Source organism: Callorhinus ursinus, unplaced genomic scaffold (assembly GCF_003265705.2).
Source record: "Callorhinus ursinus isolate GAN/ISIS: 27379988/994484 unplaced genomic scaffold, GSC_fseal_2.0 scaffold41, whole genome shotgun sequence".
NCBI lineage: Eukaryota > Metazoa > Chordata > Mammalia > Carnivora > Otariidae > Callorhinus > Callorhinus ursinus.
Window position 1 is genome coordinate 2,810,153 of NW_027397103.1, and position 19,883 is coordinate 2,830,035.

The following is a 19,883-nucleotide window of genomic DNA, read 5'->3' on the forward strand; positions in this document are numbered from 1 at the left end:
TTTCAGGTGAAGACACTGAGGCTTCTAGAGGCACTATGAGCTTCCCCCCGGGTCCTATGACTGATACATGTTAGAGTCCTCATTTATACTAGGGTCTGTAGCATTCCAAAGCCCACATTCGTTCCACCACACCGTGATGCCTCAAGGAATCCGCTTCCCCTCAAGAGGAAGGGCTGTTGAGGAGTAGAGATGGAGAGAGAAACAAAACATAGGTGGAGGGAAGCGAAATGAGATGAAGAGGGTCAGCAAGTTCTGAGGTTGTTGGTAGCTCTCGGCCTTCTGGGGCTGAGAGCGCGGAGATTTGCCGTCGCCTGCTGGGAAATGCCCGTGGTGGTGTTTACTGCTCTTTAGGAGCTCTGTCCTTGAGTCTGCAGAGAGTCTAGGCCACCACGGGAGAGGGTGTTAGGGCCACCTCCAGGGTGGTTAGATTGTCACACCAGGGTCGGATGCCATCAGGCGGCGTCTCCTCAGGGTAGCTGCTCTCTCCTGCTTTTTTAGAAACAGAAGCATTTTAGGAAGGAGAGCCATAAAACCAGCATCTTTACAGCCCGCTTTATTTTCTGGTTGACTTCCATTGTAAAAATTGGAGAGAGATTTCCAGCACAAAACTATTTCTAAAACACTAAAGTGATCCCCCCGCCCCCGGGTTTTACTGACTGCTGTGCTGAGTCTGGGCTCTTCTCTTCCTTCCTCCCCACACTGCAAAAGTATCTCCTATGACTGTGGCTCTTTGTGTCCTGGTTGGGGGTCCCTCACCCTGACAAGGCGCTCCTTAAGTTAGAGGTGACATGATTCCTGTTTGTGCATCCACAGTGCCTGAACAGTGGTTTCTCGCAATAGCAAATGGGACCTTAAAAAGCAAAGCGAAGGACAAATTGGAGCTTAGTTGTCATTGTAGTATTTTGCAGCATCTTTGATGTCAACTCACAGGGGGGCAGTGTCCTTAATTGTAACTGACTGGAAAGACAGACACACCAGCTAGCCTTCCTCCTACAGTGGGGATCCTGTGATTTGCTGGCCGTCAGAGATTTCTGGGCAAATTCTTTTTAACTGTGCCCATGCATCCGTCTGGGACAGAAGACGAGATGATTTCAGAAGCCGAAAATTGGCGCCATGCCTGCAATTAGTTTGGTAACAAGAACAGTGGGGGGAACGAGTTGTATTGTCTGTGGTATCGAGACTCTGTTTGGCCTTTCTCCCCACTAGCAAGCCAAATTACAGCAGCAGATGGACCTGCAGAAGAATCACATTTTCCGTTTGACTCAAGGGCTGCAAGAAGCTCTGGACCGGGCTGATCTGCTGAAGACCGAAAGGAGCGATCTGGAATACCAGCTAGAAAACATTCAGGTGAGAACCAGCAAAGGGATTTTACTTAAAAATTGTCTGCAGAGGCAAAGCATCATGGCCAAAAGCCATGTGGTGAAAAGTTCACTTTCTTTATATTGTGATTTTTGTGTGTTTTCCCCAAGATTTCATTATGAAAATTTCCAAACCTTCAGAGAAGTTGGAAAATACCTATAATGATCAGCTCTGAGATTCTAATATTAACCCCTGGCTTTTTTTTAACACACTTTTCCATATACTTATCCGTCTATCAGTCCTGTTTTTCGTTTTGTTTTTGGCCATAGAAAAGGACTAAGTAAGTAAATATTGGCCCAGTGTGGTCTGTGTTGAATTTTCATATGCTAGTATCCTCACGACCTAATATTTTATGTTCTTAAAGTACCAAATTTAAAAGCATCCTTCTTTCGAGGGCTGAGCTTATTTTTGTCTTTATGAATTTTTAGGTTCTCTATTCTCACGAAAAGGTGAAAATGGAAGGTACTATTTCTCAACAAACCAAACTCATTGACTTTCTGCAAGCCAAAATGGACCAGCCCGCTAAGAAGAAAAAGGTGGGTCCTTGTGTTTGAAAAGTGGGGAGTTTTTGCTCGGTCATTATGATTCATTAAGTACCGCCGTGATGGATAATTATAGAAACATAAAACAAAACGCACTTTTCTTGTTTTATATTGGGTTGAAAAGAGGTTTTGGGTTAGTCAGAACAGTCCTTACAGAAGGGATGTCGTTAATCAAGTCTGTAACACGCTACTTTGTGTTCATGTTGTTAATCAAGTCTGTAACACGCTACTTTGTGTTTGGTGCCTGTCTCTGATAAGGGAATGATTTTTTTTTTCCCATTTCCTAAGCAGCTGGGGTGGGGGTGGGGGTGGCAGCCGAGAGAAAGGTTTATACGGATGTCATTGTACAAGACTCCAGAGGAATTGGCAGGTCACACGTACAGGACTATAGAGAGGCTATAGGTCATGCGTTTGGGATTCCAGAGAGAGAGAAAGGGGTTCTTAGTTCTGTTGAAGGATTCTCAGGGCACATGTACGGGACTCTAGAAAAGACTGGAAATTACCCAGCCCAGTCCTTTTGATTGGCAAAGGCCTAGGAGGAGACCAGGAACCAGGGAATTGAGGTGACTTGCCTACAGGGCCTGACTGGATAACTAGGCCCTCCACTGAGTGCTGCTCCATCCCTTTAAAATTATGATAGACAAACAAATGAAAAACTATGACTAGAAAGAAAAAAACAACAACTATGGACAGGGTTCTATGTAGATGCACCTGGGGAGATTTTTACTACACCTAAAACACGCTTCCCTAAACCACCGAGCCCCCCCCACCCCCCGCCCCAGTAGGTTTGGCCAGGTGTTCTCAGTTGGAAAAGGTCTCTAAGGAGCTTGCAGTTTGCTTCCAAAGGCATCCCTACGCTGGGGGAGCAGTGGCAACCCCCCTGGGACTTGGAATACATGAGAGGGGGCTGGAGTGGGCAGTTGGTGCCTGTGGTCCCAGCCCTGCTTGGACTGTAAGGGGTGAGAGTAGCCTTCAGAGGCAGCTTCCTCCTGTGGGGGCTGCAGGGGAGGGAGTATTCTGGCCTACCGTGGGACAGTTGGTGCTTGTTATGCTTATGATATTTAATCTTTTATGATACTCAATCTTTTTTTATTTTAGCAGCGGATTGTTATCTGATTGTGTCATGTGCTGTAGCTGGGGTGTTTCCATTGATTTTTGGTTGTTAATTTTTTTTTTCCAGTCCCATTATTCCCTGTGTTTTCCTTTTTTCCCCTCCGTGTCCAGTACGTGTTTTCATTTGCATTTTTTTTTTTTTTTTTTGAGTAAGCCCCTTGTTTTGATACCATTTTAGTATTCAGGTTTTTGGTCTCCTTTTTTTTTTTTAAACGCTTATCTCTGTGTCTTGTAACTAAGCATCATGAGACAAACGCAAAGCAAGAGTGATTTCCGAACCATCCCTCCTGACTCCATCCTCCACTTCCATTTTTTGAGGGTAAAGACTCAGGAAATGGCTCTCCTTCTTGGGAATGCTAAAGGAAGAGGTGGTGGCAGTTCAAGCATCTTGAACCCTCTTGTCGAAAATTTCCGAAACCCTATTTTTTTCCAGCCGGCTGGAATGGGCTGTGGCTCAGTCTCCCCTTTCCCCCCTTCACATGCCATTTTTACTAAATCCGCTTACAGTGAGTATGCTCCTGGCTTTCGTGGTTTGCTCCTCTTGAGTCAGTGTTCCTTTAGCTAGTTTCCAGTGCCAGTTTCCAGGAGTTAGGAGATATCTCTGTTTCCATTGCTAGGGTTTATTTAGTCGACGGAAAGAGGACCCTGCTTTGCCCACACAGGTTCCTCTGCAGTACAATGAGCTGAAGGTGGCCCTGGAGAAGGAGAAAGCTCGCTGTGCAGAGCTAGAGGAAGCCCTTCAGAAGACCCGCATCGAGCTCCGGTCTGCCCGGGAGGAAGGTAGGGGCACTCCCTATGCCAAGTCTGTGGAATAAAGGCAGAGGACCCATCTCAAGCAGATTGGTCGTAGTAGTTCAGCATCTGTCTCTATGGCCCGGAAGCTCTCAGTGCAGACATCCCCCAAGTCTGAAAAATTCACAGCATCCTTGGCATTGTCCATTCGGCACGATGCCTGTTCTCTTGGTCTTGGGTCCTCGAAAGACAGCCCAGGGGCAGTCTGCTTGGTTTTGGCCTCTTGGTGACCCAGCTAACCGAAAGGCATCGGACTGGTCTCTCTCCAGCTGCCCACCGGAAGGCCACAGACCATCCGCACCCGTCTACGCCGGCCGCCGCGAGGCAGCAGATCGCCATGTCCGCTATCGTGCGGTCACCCGAGCACCAGCCCAGTGCCATGAGCCTGCTCGCCCCGCCGTCCAGCCGCAGAAAGGAGTCGTCAACTCCAGAGGGTACGTGCCCAAGGAGCCACTGGAGTTCTGTTGAAAATCATTTTTAATTGACCAAGAAAATGCAGACATATGGTAAAAGTGACAAGTAATAATACTAAGGGTAATAATACCAAAGAGTCAGAAGTTCGTCTTCTCCCCTGTCCCAGTGCCAGGTCCCTGAGTATTCTTCCGGCAATAGTTCATATGCATGTAGGCACACGTCGTGTTACTCCTGTACCTTATATAGTTATATTTCAAGAGTATGAGAAAATAGGCGTATTTTCCTCAGCCCTTTTTCTGTTATAAATATCACAGCACACACGCTGTACCCTGCGAAACACCTTTTTTTTTTTCACTTAAAATATTATCTTGGAGTGTTTATTAATTCATATGCATCAATCTCGTCCTCTGAGAGGGCCGCATGGTACTCACTGGTGTGGGTACATGGTTCACCTGTTAAACCAAGACCCCTGCCGATGGGCATTTAGGGTTGTTTCCAGTCTCCCCCCACCAGGAGCACCCTGTAGCGAAACCCTGCACCTCTGCAGGTGCTGCAGCCATAGGATTAGTTTTTGGGAAATGACTCACTGCATTCAAGATTATTTGCATTTTGAATGCTGATCGTTTGATCCAGTTTATATTCTTACCAACAGTGTAAGAAGTTTTCTTTGTGGTCTTAAAAGTACTCTGTTCATCTAGAGAGGAAAAGGGCTTAAAAAAAAAAAAAAGAAAGGACAGGTTGTGAGGGCGGTCTGGCTGTGACATCTGACACCCCGTTGGTCACCAGGGTTGTTTGGGCTGATGTGGCTGGGGAGGCAGGTGTCCCCCTCCTCCCTCACCGCTCCATGTGTGTGTCATCCCCCCTGAAGCTGCACGCTTGGTCAAAGGTGACGGCCTTCCCTGACACCGGAGGACTATTCTTCGGTCAAGGGTATATGAGTAGCTGAGCTCCCCTGCTAGAACCTTCAAACAAGCTCTCAAGGTCCATTTGTAGGAGAATGTCGGGTGGTCAAGCTTCCAAGACTCCAGACGCATCCAAATGCGGCGCCGCATGGGGCAGTCTGCCTTTCTTTAAAAAAAAAATGCCCAAGGAAGGTGGTTTGGAAGGTCTTAGGGGATCGTAGAGCAGAGCTGTGGGGTAGCGTCATGGTATCACAATGTAATGGATGTTAGTGGCAAATCTTGATGGTGTTTTGGTGTGTCTGTGGTGGTTCTTCAGCAAATGGTTTTTCTTCCGTGATGATGCCCTCTTGTTTCTTATGTTTTCATAACACTTTGAATCAAAGAGCTTTACTCTTTATTTTTTTTTTTAAAGATTTTTTATTTATTTATTTGACAGAGAGAGACACAGCGAGAGAAGGAACACAAGCAGGGGGAGAGGCAGAGGGAGAGGGAGAAGCAGGCTCCCCACTGAGCAGGGAGCTTGATGCGGGGCTCGATCCCAGGATCCCGGGATCATGACCTGAGCTGAAGGCAGACGCTTAACGACTGAGCCACGCAGGCGCCCCAAAGAGCTTTACTCTTAAAGTCATCGTTTTATAGTGATGGTAACACGGGGGAAGGAAATCCTTTCTGGCCATAGTGTCTGTTGACCGGGCTCCATAGAGCAGCGGTCTGCGAGGTTCCTCAGACCCCAGGCCCCTCCTTCCCGTGTATATTCACCGGGTCAGAGTGCGTTCACGTCATTTATTCCTTGCAGCTTTCTGATAAAGGATGGGAGGCCATGTTCTGTGGAGAACCCAATTTGGATTCAGAAATTTGGATCCCAAGCTTTGCTGTTTAAGGCTGTCTTTAATTAGGTCACTATGGAGAGAGGGCCTATAGCAACCTCGTTATTTTAACAGAGTGGAATATAAATGTAATAATTCAATTTTTAAGGCTTAAAAGTTGAGTTTTTTAACCAACGGAGGTTATTCATGAAAGAACAGGACATGAAGAGAATTCTTCAGGCAGTTTATGTATCTAATAATTAGAAATTCTGTAATTCAGAACTGATTTTTAAACTGAATTCTGAAAACTTCTAGATACAGGATTTCATCTGGAAAACAAAAACTTTCATGATTAAAATATTTACAAATGTTTGACTTAAAAGCATATGCTTCCCTTAGGCCCACAAACATCGTTGGTATCATATAGCCTGTCTTCTGGCAGTAATACGTTCTTTAAAAATACTCCTAATAACTGGATAATGGAGATTTGAAGTTGATTCCTATAAACCTAGATGCATCTGTTAGTGTTAAAATGGTTTCACACCCCGTAACTAATCTGCTGTAATGTTTCTTTTTTACAGTTTTATTGAGATAAATTCACATACCATACAATTCACACAGTTGAAGTGTATGATTTTTTTTTATCAAGTGCACAGGGTTGTGCACTTGATTGTTGTGCAATGGTTGCACAACCATTGTGCAACCATTGGTTGTACAACCATCGCATTGTAATTTGGGGACATTTTTGGCCTCAACCTTTCCCTCCCCCAAAAGCACTCTACCCTATAGCAGAACTGCCCATTCTCCCCTCTGCCCGACCTCTGGCCGCCACTAAGCCGAATAGATTTGCTACTCTGGACATTTCAGTAAGTGAGATCATACCGTATTTTTTGTGTCTGGCTTCTTTCATTGAGCATAATGCTTCTGAGATTCACCCATGTTATAGCATTTATTAGTTCTTTATTTTTTCCGATTGAGTAATATTCTATTGTATGGATAGCACATCTTGTTTCTTAATCCACTGATAATAATTTGGGTTGTTTCCACTTTTAGGCCATTATAAATAATGTTGCTGTGAACGTTGTATGTTGTGGCTACGTATGTTTCCAGTTCTCTTGGGGATATACCTAGGAATGGAATCGCTGGGTCATACCATTGCTGGGTGATCTGAAATTTAACTTTTCGAGGGACTGCCAAACTGTCTTCCGGAGTGGCTACGCCATTTGACATTCCCACCGGCAGTGTATGAGGGTTCTAATTTCTTCACATCCTCACCAACACTTGTTTCCTGCATTTTTGATTCTAGACGTCTGAGTGGGTGTGAAGTGGAATCTCATTGTGCTTTTGATTTGTGTTTTTCTAATGACTAATGATTTTGACCATCTTTTCATGTGCTTCTTGGTCATTTATTTATCTTCTTTGGAGAGATGTCTAGTCAAATCCTTTGCCCGTTTTAAAGTTGGGTTATTTGTCTTTTTATTATTGAGTTGTAAGAGCTTTTTGTATATTCTAGCAACAAGTCCCTTGTCAGAGATATGATTTACAAATATTCTTGCCCATTCTTTGGGTTGTTTTTCTTTTTTACTTGATGGGATCATTTGTAACACCTAATGATTTTTTTTTTTTTTTAATTTTCCTTCAGAATTCAGTCGGCGTCTTAAGGAGCGCATGCACCACAATATTCCTCACCGATTTAACGTAGGATTGAACATGCGAGCCACAAAGTGTGCTGTGTGTCTGGATACTGTGCACTTCGGGCGCCAGGCATCCAAATGTCTTGGTAAGAGCAGCGGCTGTGTGTTTGCAGTGGGCACCTGCCTGTCTCCACCCAAACAGATCTGTCTGATGGGGGTGGGTGGTTTTCTTTTCTTTCTTCTTTCTTCTTTAAAGATTTATTTATTTACATTAGAGAGAGTCGGGGAGCAGAGCGGGAGGGGTAGAGGGAGAGAGAAGGGGACAATCTCAAGCGGATTCTGCACTGAGCTTGTAGCCTGACGCGGGGCTTGATCTCGCGATCCTGAGATCACAACCTGAGCCAAAACCAAGAGTTGGACACTCAACCCACTGCGCCACCCAGGTGCCCCTGTGGTTTTTCTTTTTAAATTTTTCATCCTGCAGTACATTCATTTTCAAGCTTTTAGTTTCAGTGGGAGGACACTATTTTTCCCCTGTTAAAGGAATGAGCATATCCCTGTTTCCAGCTCATGTCTCCACCGCCCTGTGCAAAATGCCTTGTGCTTTGCTGATTTCCAGCCCCCTGTTTTTGCCCAGCTTGCTCTCTCCCCACTTTTAGGCTGTGTGCTCTCTCCAGCTGAACCGTGCAAACCAGGTCCCTTACACACCTGTTGGTGGCGGCCTGGGGAGAAGTCGGGAACACCGTGTCGAGAACACTTGGCTCCCTCTTTTCCTTTCTCTGTTGGGGCCTGGCTTCTGGGAAAGCTTAGGGATTGCCTGGGTGTTGGGGCCTGGTGGGGGCTTGGCTGGCAGAGGAAAGCACGGGCCATGGTCCGCCAAGGTGTTTTCTGCTTTTCCTCAGAATGTCAGGTGATGTGTCATCCCAAGTGCTCCACGTGCTTGCCAGCCACCTGTGGCCTGCCAGCCGAGTATGCCACACACTTCACCGAGGCCTTCTGCCGTGACAAAATGAACTCTCCGGGTCTCCAGACCAAGGAGCCCAGCAGCGGCTTGCACCTGGAAGGGTGGATGAAGGTGCCCAGGTATTGTGGCAGGGTGCCTCGGGCTGGGGCAGGTGCTGGTGAAGACACCCCCCCAAAATAGGCCACTTGGAAACAAGGAATATTTGGAGCCAAAGGCACATGACAAACACCGGTCTCAGAAGGACACTCTGACCTCCCCTCTCTCTTCCTGAAAGTCGGAGATGCGATTCCTGTGTAAAAGCAGCCCTCCCTTTTCCAGGAGGAAAGGAATATTATCACCAGAGACAGGGAATCAAGGCCTGCAGAGAGAACTCTGCAAGGAACCCTTGTTAAAGTAACCTTTTTCTTCCTTCTCTCTCCTGCAACATTTTAGTTGCTTTTTCATAATTGCTAGTCTTTGTTCGAGCCAGTGTGCAAACCCGCAGGCCTCTCCACTTTTGGGGCCTTTATTGTCTGGGGGAGACTCCCGGGAACATATAAATTAAAATTGTATGCTTTTCTCCCATTCGTCCTTCTGCTACCAGTGGCATTCCTGGGTCAGCCACAGAACCGACAAGGGGTAGCAGGAAGCTTTGCAGCCCCTGACAGAACAGACCAGGCCGCCCCCATTCCCGAGCTTTCCCTGGGAAGCCTCTTGACTAGGATTCCCTCTCCCCCTCCCCGCCACCCCTCCCCCCTTCCTGTGACTCGGGCTCCACACCTTTGTTCTCGTCCATCCCTCTTTTCCCAGGAATAACAAACGAGGACAGCAAGGCTGGGACCGGAAGTACATTGTCCTGGAGGGATCCAAAGTCCTCATTTATGACAATGAAGCCAGAGAAGGTAAATTAATAATTCAGGGGGCAGTTTCAGTGCACGTGGTTGACCCAGGTCTCCCAGTCTTGGCGTGAAGGTTTTGTTTTCCGGACTGCGTCGCCAGCCTTCTACGATTTTCCATTTTTGAAAATTAAAAACCAAATGACTTCGCTAAAGGTTATTGGTACGATACTCACGTCTATAGGTCTCCCCTCTGAAGACCCTGCAGGGTGCTGCCCTGAAGATTCTACCTGCTAATACACCTTCAGAGAACTTCCGCCTCAGTCAACTAGCCCATAAATCCGCATCGGCATCAGAAATTTGACTGTGCTGCTCATCTGACACACTTTATTTTGTTTTTATCTTCCCTCTCTGCCTCCTCCGCACACCTTTCCCCTTCCTCCTTTGTTCTCGTATGCCTCTCTTTCCACGCGTACTGTCTCTCTTGCCCTGTCTCTCTCTCTCTCTCTCTCTCGCTCTCTCGCTCTCTCGCTCTCGCTCTCTGTTTCTTTTCTTCTTCTTTTCTCCCCTTGTTCTTGTTCCTGTTCTTTTGGTTTTCTTTCTGCCCTTCCTCTTCGCACCAAGCTGGACAGAGGCCGGTGGAAGAATTTGAGCTGTGCCTTCCCGACGGGGATGTATCTATTCATGGCGCCGTTGGTGCTTCTGAGCTTGCAAATACAGCCAAAGCAGGTGAGGGGAAGCAGGAGAGCCCACCAGGGGCGCGCCGGGCTTGCTCAGTCAGCAGGGGCAGAAGGGGCCACGGTCCTCCGCTCTGCAGTCTTAGGGGGGACTGGGACTTGCGTGCTTGGGAGGGGGGATCTCTTACCCCTCAGGGCCATCCCTCCCCTGGGAGTGAGGGAAAGCCACACCCAAACCCTGCTCTCTGTCCGATCCCCTAGATGTCCCCTACATACTGAAGATGGAGTCTCACCCGCACACCACCTGCTGGCCCGGGAGAACGCTCTACTTGCTGGCTCCCAGCTTCCCCGACAAACAGCGCTGGGTCACTGCCTTAGAGTCTGTTGTCGCAGGTGGGAGAGTTTCTAGGGAAAAAGCAGAAGCCGATGCTGTGAGTATGAAGACGGGTGCTGGAGCTTGTCTTTGTGACGTGGGCTGACGTGGGAACTGACCTGAGTGCCGGGAGCCCTGTTGCTGCCTCCCTGAGGGGTGATGGTCCGAGACTGTCGTGACTGGGGCGCTTGTGTGACCAAGACACGGGCTCTGTGCTGGCTTGTCTGGCGTCACACGCCCTCCCTCTGCAGCCCTTTATAATGGGGGAGTCAGCGCCGTTAGCCAGCTCTTGGGGCGCGACGGATCTTGGTCGTGGCGGCAGACATACTCATACGGAGATCCTCTCTCTCGTTTACTCTGATGAGTTTATTTGAAGACTTGAGTTGCAAGCACTTGGCCACGAAGCAGCGCAAAAGTCTGCCGAAACCATGCCAACTCGGGGAGGGCTTTCCATAACCTCCGTAGCTTCCACATGATCTGCTCTTCTGTAGGCAGGTTCGGGATCCTACTTCTCCTTAAGACGTCAGAACTGTAGGTGTGCCTTGATTGGCATCACTCCTCCGGGAAAGTTCCAGGATATAAACAGGGCTCCTTGCTCATTGGCGTTTTCTCCACCCAAGACCAAACACTGGGCTCCTAGTAAACATGTTCGGTGTTGGCAGTGGCAAACTACTTAACCATGAGCCTCCTGAGAGGAGCTTGGCTCACTGGGTGGACCTGTTTTGATGACTTGTTCTGTGGTTCCCTGTGCGAGCCTTTTATTGAAATCCACGTTAATATGTGCACAATAGGGCTGCGACCGTCTCTCCTACGAGCTTCTGCCTGCGTGGGTTCAGGTAAAGAGATTCAGAAGCTTTTGCTGCTTCGCTGCCGACCCTGGGCTTTGTACTTTGGCTGCGGCCTGGAGGGGAAGGAGCCTTCCATGTGGCTTATGAACCCTCTGCGGGTGACATCTCTTTAGCGTCAGTTTATTTCCTACCACAGAAAATCTCTGTGTCTACTTCACTCATTTATTTCTGCGTCCAAGCCGAGGCGTAACTCTGATGCTAATTAACAACCGCCCCGGAGGTACCAGAAACATTCACCTTCTGCCTTTTGAGCTCAGATCAAAATACGGGGCAAGCCAAGAGCAAATGTGTGTTTCTGGCGTTTTCAGGAGTAACCTTACTTTCTTCCTGGCACCAAACTTCTCTCTGTTCTTGCTTTTGTCTCTGGATGGTTTGGTTATGAACAGTTCAAACTTACTGTGCCTTTTTTTTTTCCTTTTCTTCTTTTCTTTTTGGTTCCAATATGAAAAGAAATTGCTTGGAAACTCCCTGCTGAAACTGGAAGGTGATGACCGTCTGGACATGAACTGCACGCTGCCCTTCAGCGACCAGGTAGCGCTGTTCTCCGGGCACTGGCTGTAGCCCCCCCCCCCAGTCACGAGCCAAAGGGCTCTTGCTCTTCCTACTCTTCGGGGTTGTCGTGGGCACGTGGTTATGCTTACGCTCCGCCTGTGGACTTCTGTTCCTGCAGGTGGTGTTGGTGGGCACTGAGGAAGGGCTCTACGCACTGAATGTCTTGAAAAACTCCCTCACCCATGTCCCCGGAATTGGAGCGGTCTTCCAAATTTATATCATCAAGGACCTGGAGAAGCTCCTCATGATAGCAGGTGGTAGGCCAAGGGCGTGGCGCTTTCTTTTCACTGTCAAGGGAAACTATTTGAGACCAAGTGTCACGCCTGTGAAACACAAAGGCAGGCCCTCCTGGTGGCAGATGGGAGCCAAAGCGGCTCTTTCCTCTGGGTCCCCATCGGTGCCCGAGCTGATGGTGCTCTCGGCCCAGACTCGTTCCCGCGGTGGCCTGTGCAGCACAGTCGGACACCCCCAAAGAACACTTTACCGTTATGCCAAGTGAGGAGTAGTGAGCCCCGAAGTATCATTAACGGCAGACCCTTTGATGCCGATGTCACGGTGACGTCAATGCCATCGTGAGCCGTGGCCTTCTGAGAGCTGGCCTGCTGTTAGCATGTGGCCTCTTACCTCTCCGGGACCCCTGGGAGACCCTTGGGCTGTCCGCCACTGTTAACGGTTGGCCGTATTTTTCCTCTCTTCCTCTACAGACGCACATGCACACACACTAACTGTTGAACCATCTGAGAGTCCCTTGCAGCTGTGACCCCAAAGTCGTTAGCATATCAGCTAAGAACAAGAGCATTCTCTTACACAACCATGGCAAAAAAATTTTTTTTCTCTCTTTATTGGCCGTCCTTTTTTTTTAAGGGAAAACAGTAATTTGTTGGTTCAGTGTTCAAAAACATCCACAGCCAGGTCTTGTTTCAGGTGTGGCTGGATGCATCCGGGGGTGAGGTAAATAGGGTCAGGAACTGGCCTTTCCTGTCTTTCAACACTCCGTCTCTTTGCCTCTTCTGTTCCTTTCTTTCCGCTTGCTTGCCTCCCTTCCTGTTCTTCCTTTCCTTCCTTGCCCTCCATCCCCACCTTCCTCCCTTCCTTCTTGACTTTATCCCTTAGAGTGGTTTTAGGCTCACAGCGAAATTGAGCAGAAAGTACAGAGAGTTCCCGGAGGCCCCCTGCCCCCACTGTCACCATCCCCACCAGAGCGGCACCTTGGACGTCACTGATGAACCCACAGTGACACATCGTCGCCCCGGGTCCACGGTTTCCATTAGGGTTCACTCTTGGTGGTGTCCCTTCCCTGGGTTTAGACAAACGTGTCAGGGCACAGATCCGCCGTCGGAGTATCACACGGGATAGTGTCACGTGGCACGGTTTTTTGAATTCAGGAAACTTAACCCTTGCTGTACTGCAGTTGTCTGATACGCTGCCCGGAGTCAGATTTTACCCGCAGCCCCAATAATGTCCTTTCTGGTATTTTTCGCCCTGATTTGTGATCCCGCGCCAGGTCGTGCGTTACGTTTAGTGGTGTCCTTGCAGTTCCTTGCAATCTGGCACGGGGCTTTGTCCTCCACGCCACGGGCACATTGGAATAGTCCAAGCCTGTGGTTTTATGACATGTCCCCTCGGTGCTCCTAACCCATCCTTCTTCCCGCTTTGGTGGGAGCATGTTTAAAAGTCCAGTTCATGCTCTCGGATTTTACGTCTGCAGAGGATTTTTTTTTTTTCCAATCCCAGTTTCTCGACCTAGAAGCCAGATGTTTTTCACTGTAGTTCTAAAACTTGGACCGGAGCCGGGTAGACAGGACTCTGTGGAAAACTGTTCATCTGCGCGGCCCCGCCTGGCTCCTCGTGAGGAGAAGTAGAACTGCCTTCCCGCGTCCCTGCTTCCCTGCCTCACACTGACCCGAGGCTCTTCCTTCCCCCTCAGGAGAAGAGCGGGCTCTGTGCCTTGTTGACGTGAAGAAAGTGAAGCAGTCCCTCGCGCAAGCTCACCTTCCCGCCCAGCCCGACATCTCCCCCAACGTTTTCGAAGCCGTGAAGGGCTGCCACTTGTTTGCCGCCGGCAAGGTAAGGCTCTCCTCAGGGCCTCGGCGGGCCGAGTGTTCTGGAAATCAGCTCTGCCCCCCTTTCTACGGGGCTCATTGATTTGACCTTGAAAACTAACTGTCCTCTCATTGTGTTAGATTTCTATTGCTTCCTTTAGGCACACGAAACAATTTGTGTAGCCATGAAATTTGCACAGGCTTTGAGTCCAAAGGAAATGTCAGAGAGAAAAATGAGGATAAAATTAACAAAACTAAAAGAATGATCCATAGTTTAAAAAAAAGTGTGTGGGGGCGCCTGGGTGGCTCAGTCAGTTGGGCGTCTGCCTTGGGCTCAGGTCATGATCCCAGGGTCCTGGGATCGAGCTCCATGCTGGGCTCCCTGCTCCACGGGGAGTCTGCTTCTCCCTCTGCCCCTCCCCCTTGCTTGTGATCTCTCTCTCTCTCGGATAAACAAATAAAAAAATAAAATTAAATAAATTTAAAAAGTGTGTGTGGGTGTACATGTGAGTGTGTGCATGCGTGCGTGTGTGTGTGTGTGTGTATGTATGTATGATGGAGTCCTTTTTATTTTCATTTTTTTTTTTTAAAAAAAGGCTCCACACCCAGCATGGAGCCCAGCATGGGGCTTGAACTCACGACCTCTGAGACCAAGACCTAAGCTGAGATCAAGAGTGGGCTGCTCAACTGACTGAGCCACCCAGGCACCCCTAGTCTTTTTTTTTTTTTTTTTAATCTAACCTGGAACCCCATGTCCGAACTAAATGACAAAATGTTTTATTACTAAAAACTTGCAAATTCTGATTTATGACGTTTGTATAGCATAAAGTCAGTTCCTGATAAGTCAAGTTAATTCTTTGGTAGCTAATAGCATATTGATTTTGGCACATAAATACATTTGCTTGCCTGCTTCTTTAAGGAAATTTTTTTTATCAAAAAAAATTAAGAATATTTGTGGGTGCATACACATGAACATATATAACTAATAAAATCTGAATCAAGCATTTGTAGACCCCTGAGGCTACTGGAGTTCTCCCGTTGTAAACCACTGCCTTTCCCTTCTCAGAAGACTGCTCACTGGGTATTTGGCATTTGGTCACTCAGTCAACGTTTACCTAGCACATCCTATGTACTTGACCGAGCCTTCAGAGGGGTCTGTGCTGAGGGATGGAGGACCAACAGGGGAGGGGTGCAGTGGGCCATAGGAACCTTCTGGGGGGGGGGGGGGGGACCCTGGCCGCGGGGCCACTGTTCTTTTTTTTTTCCCTTTAAATTTTTTATTGTTATGTTAATCACCATACATTACATCATTAGTTTGTGATGTAGTGTTCCATGATTCATTGTTTGTGCATCACACCCAGTGCTCCACGCAGAATGTGCCCTCTTTAATACCCATCACCAGGCTAACCCATCCCCCACCCCCCTCCCCTCTAGAACCCTCAGTTTGTTTTTCAGAGTCCATCGTCTCTCATGGTTCGTCTCCCCCTCCGACTTACTCCCCTTCATTCTTCCCCTCCTGCTATCTTCTTCTTCTTCTTCTTGTTTTTCTTAACATATATGGCATTATTTGTTTCAGAAGTACTGATCTGTGATTCAACAGTCTTGCACAATTCACAGTGCTCACCATAGCACATACCCTCCCCAATGTCTATCACCCAGCCACCCCCTCCCTCCCACCCCACCCCCAGTCCAGCAACCCTCAGTTTGTTTCCTGAGATTAAGAATTCCTCATATCAGTGAGGTCATATGATACATGTCTTTCTCTGATTGACTTATTTCACTCAGCATAACACCCTGCAGCTCCATCCACGTTGTTGCCCGTGGCCACTGTTCTTGAGGACTTTGGTTTCTGAAACCCTCTGGCCATGGGGCTGGTGGGATTCTTGTCTTAGTCACATATACAATGGTTGGGATTAACTGGCAGCAATAAAAAGAGGATAGACTATGAAGGAAAAGGGTGGCTGGCCTAGAATTTGCGAAGATTTCTCGGAAGAGGTGAATCTCGAGGGACTGATAAAAGGACGTTGCTGGAAGGACCCAGGATTTCCCAACAGGGACCCAGCAAGGAACGCTGTACCTTTTCAGTTTTATTAATTCTTCTTTTTATTTTTTTATTTTTATTTTTATTTTTTTTTTAAGATTTTATTTATTTATTAGAGAATGAGAGAGAGCAGGAGAGGGAAGAGGGTCAGAGGGAGAAGCAGACTCCCTGCTGAGCAGGGAGCCCGATGCGGGACTCGATCCGGGGCCTCCAGGATCATGACCTGAGCCGAAGGCAGTCGCTCAACCAACTGAGCCACCCAGGCGCCCTTAATTCTTCTTTTTAAAAAGAACATTTTTTTCCTCTCCTTTTTTCTGCTTTTTGTTCTTTGTTGTATATTCTCTTGTAGCTGTTGCATTTTTTTTTATCCCTAATATTACTTGTGCTGGGTCTCTCATTCATCTTAATTTCATCAGCATTATACCGATTTTACTAATCTTTATAAAGGAGCAGCTTCGGGCTGTACTGATTCTTGCTATGAGAGCATTATCTTTATTGTTGAGTTTTGCTTTTTCCTTAATCTTTGTTTTTCCTGCCTTTAGTTTTCTCTGGCTTTCTTCCGTTGTTCTCTTTCTAATCTCTTGTTTAGTTAATGAATTTTCAGGTCTTTTTTTTTTTTTAAGATTTTTTTAAGGCCATACATTTTCCCTCTAACTACAATTTTAGTCACATCCTGTAAATTTTTATCATTTCACGTATTTTAAAATTTAAAATTTCTTATGATTTCTTCTGTGAATGATGAGTTACCTAGAAATGGGCATTTTACAGTGTTGGAACTACTAAAAAAATAGGTACATTATAAAATTATAACATCTAATAATATAAACATTCCAAACTCACTACCCACCCCAAGAGCTAGAACATTACTAACAGTTTCCATTTTCCTGTATATTCCTTCCCTCTCGCCTCCCATCTCATTCCACCCCTCCCCCTGCAACGGCTGACCTTCGTGTCAGTACTGATTTGAGAAGCTTCTTTTCGCCCTTGGTGAAATGACAAGGACCTGATATTGGAAGGCGAAGTAAGAGTGATTTAGCTGTTCCAGAAAAAGAGAACAGCACGTACACAGATCTTAGCTAAGAACTTTTCTCTTTGAACCACGGTCTCCAAATTCTTGAGGTAATTTCTACTGCTTCCCTCTCCCTCAGGGTAAGATCGTCAAAAGACCCTGTCTCCAGCAGAAGGTGCACACACACCAAATGTGTGTCGTGTTGGGTGATTTCCAGGGGCCTTTGCCAGGTCTTTGTTAAATCAGTGGTTCTTATCCAAGGGCAGTTCTATCTCCTAGGGAACACTGGGCAGTGTCTGGAGAGATTTTTGGCCTTCACAACTGGGGGTTGTGCCATTGGCATCTAGAGCGTAGAGCCCAGGGTTGCTGCTAAACTTGCTGCTACAATGCACAGAACAGCCTCTCGCCACAGAGAATTTTCTGGTCCGATGTCAGTAGCACTGAAGTGGAGAAACTCTGCTCTGAATTGGTGTTACGTTCCTAGTTTTGCTATGGAGCCAGCATACACACCAGTGACCCTCTCTTTCTTTCTCTCTGTTTCCCTGATTGCTTTTCAGATTGAGAACGGGCTCTGCATCTGTGCAGCCATGCCCAGCAAAGTTGTCATTCTACGCTACAACGAAAACCTCAGCAAGTACTGCATTCGGAAAGTAAGCCCCGGGCCTCGCATGTCCTGCTGTTCCCCCCCTTAGTGTGGAAAGTGTGCTGTCTCAGGGACCAGTGTGTGTCCGGTCCCTTCAGCCTGGGTGACCTCCAGAGAGAGAGAGAGAGACAGACAGACAGACAAGCAGATTACACCCTTCCTTACTGGAGAAAGCTCCAGAGCCCTGAGTAGCTGCAGTTTTCCTTCTCACTTTCTTTCTCCTGCCTGTGAGCTGCCTCTCCAGCCAGCCCAGTGAATTCAGCTCTTTGTTAAGGGGAAAGGAAGCAGGCTGATGGAAGAGACACTTTTAAATTAGCATAAAAAAGGAAGGAGATCTCTCTGAGAAGCTAGCGGTCCCTGGCGACACTTAACAGAATCTTTGTCGGATCCTAGACGGTTCCATTAATAACTTTTGGAAAAGCCAGTGCTGTGTTCTTAGGTGTAATTAGGGAGCTGATTCTCTGTGGAGCAGAGTGGTGGTGATGGTGACTGCAGTGTGGACAAGGTGCACATTAGATCATTCGCCTCCCTTCCAGAGGCTGGCCTTTGTCCCTAGATTAGGAAAAGTTCACCTGTTGTAAGCCTAATTTGTTTCAGGTGCCTTCCCGATTAGTCTCAAGTGAAATGCGGGGTGAATATATAAGGGTCATTATGTGTTAGGGAAACAGTTTCATCCTGGGTGGGCTGTTCGCATGTTTTATTTTATTGAGCACCTACTGGTACCAAAGACCCAGCTGACTATTTTACAAACACTTTTCACAACAGTCCTGAAATGCACGGGTGGTAATCCCCAATTTTCAGGTGGGATTCAATGGGATTTCATTGAGGCCATTGAGCTGAGATCCTGTTACAAAGTTGAGACCAAAACTCTGAAGTTTGATTTTTCCCTGCTTTCCCTGTGTCATGCTCCCTAACTGTTCCTCGTACTTACCAGGTGCTCAGTAAATATGCGGTGGTGATAGTGCAGATTAGATTTTGAACTGTTAGCTTTAGGAAAAGCCTCAGAAATCATTGCTTCTTTATAATTCTTGGCCACCATTTTGAATAAGCATGCCTAGGTTTTTGAAAATATTAGGATGGGCCTGAAAACAAGTGGAAGTAATTAGAAAGCTGATCACTAATAGACAGGAGGAGCCAGAGATTTGCCGTGGGGGAGGGGAAGGGAAGAGATGACAACAACGGTGATGAGAAAAATTATATAGGTAATAGAGGTTCGTGTTAGAAACTTAGCTCACAAAAAGAAGGAAGCTAAAACCACTCCCTCTAACCAACCCTGTGTTTTCCAGTCTTTTTCCTCAGATAAGAATGTATTATTTTTAAAGATCTGTCTTTGACTGCAACCTTGCCATTGAAATGGTGTTTCTGACTCTTTTTGGGGCTGCCATTTGATATTCTTGGTCTGGGTTGCAAAGAACGCAGAGGTAGCAAAGGAATTACTAGTCTTCATGGGGGACGTGAAAGGATTGAGTGTGTGTGCTTTGTGTGGCCGAGAACGTGAACAAGTCCAGAGGCGACCGTCTCCAAGGCTCGGTGAGATGCCTGAGGGGGAAACGGAATAGCAGTGGAAATGCGGCTGCCCTGTGTTCACTCACATCGTTTTCTTCTATCCTCTGTCTCAGGAGATAGAGACCTCAGAGCCCTGCAGCTGCATCCACTTCACCAATTACAGTATCCTCATCGGAACCAATAAATTCTACGAAATTGACATGAAGCAGTACACGCTTGAGGGTAGGGTCCTAGTCCGGCCGCACTCCCCCCGCCCCCCAGCCGATCTCTGCTCTGGCCTCACCGCCAATTCTGGCTCCTCCCTGACGCCCCGCTTCCCACCTGCCTTTACAGAATTCCTGGATAAGAATGACCATTCCTTGGCGCCTGCTGTGTTTGCCTCCTCTTCCAACAGTTTCCCTGTCTCGATCGTGCAGGTGAACGGCGCAGGGCAGCGGGAGGAATACCTGCTCTGCTTCCACGGTGAGTCGGGGCTCCCTGCCGGCCGCTGTCCTGAGGGTTTGCGGGCGCCCGGGAGCCCCAGGCCCCCACCAGGGCTCTCGCCCCGTCCGGCCCCATCATATTCTGTCCTGAGAGCAGCCACTTCTTTCCTTCTCCGCCCCTTGCTTCTCTCTCTCCCTTTCCTTTCTCTCTGTTCTGTTCCTTCTTTCTTGGGTTTTCTTTTGATGTTTCTCTTCATTCTTTTTTATTCCTCCTTTCCCTTCCCCTCCCCCACGGCAAATCTCTGGCTCCTCCTGTCCCTCCCTGTGTCTGGGTCTCTGTTTCTTCCCTTTCCCTTCCTCCATGTCTCCCGTCTCTTCCTCCTCCCTTTGCTCCTTCTTTCCTGTCTCCCCCACTTTCCTTTAACACAT

General features: G+C 47.6%; 1 protein-coding gene across 9 annotated transcripts in view; it reads left to right on the forward strand.

Moving 5' to 3' along the window:
* The window catches only part of CIT (citron rho-interacting serine/threonine kinase), a 161,283-nt gene that overhangs the window by 129,894 nt on the left and 11,506 nt on the right, over nt 1-19,883 (forward strand). For 3 of the 9 annotated variants that reach the window (XM_073881028.1, XM_073881029.1, XM_073881033.1), the window contains 16 exons: nt 1,207-1,347; nt 1,788-1,895; nt 3,632-3,794; nt 4,076-4,240; nt 7,571-7,708; nt 8,465-8,645; nt 9,316-9,407; nt 9,966-10,070; nt 10,280-10,449; nt 11,183-11,227; nt 11,690-11,770; nt 11,910-12,045; nt 13,719-13,858; nt 17,441-17,533; nt 19,146-19,254; nt 19,366-19,494. In XM_073881028.1, the coding sequence (XP_073737129.1) occupies nt 1,207-1,347; nt 1,788-1,895; nt 3,632-3,794; nt 4,076-4,240; nt 7,571-7,708; nt 8,465-8,645; nt 9,316-9,407; nt 9,966-10,070; nt 10,280-10,449; nt 11,183-11,227; nt 11,690-11,770; nt 11,910-12,045; nt 13,719-13,858; nt 17,441-17,533; nt 19,146-19,254; nt 19,366-19,494 (1,996 nt within the window). The remainder of the gene's footprint in view (nt 1-1,206; nt 1,348-1,787; nt 1,896-3,631; nt 3,795-4,075; nt 4,241-7,570; nt 7,709-8,464; nt 8,646-9,315; nt 9,408-9,965; nt 10,071-10,279; nt 10,450-11,182; nt 11,228-11,689; nt 11,771-11,909; nt 12,046-13,718; nt 13,859-17,440; nt 17,534-19,145; nt 19,255-19,365; nt 19,495-19,883) is intronic. The other 6 variants (XM_073881030.1, XM_073881031.1, XM_073881032.1 and 3 more) reach the window with 3 other exon arrangements.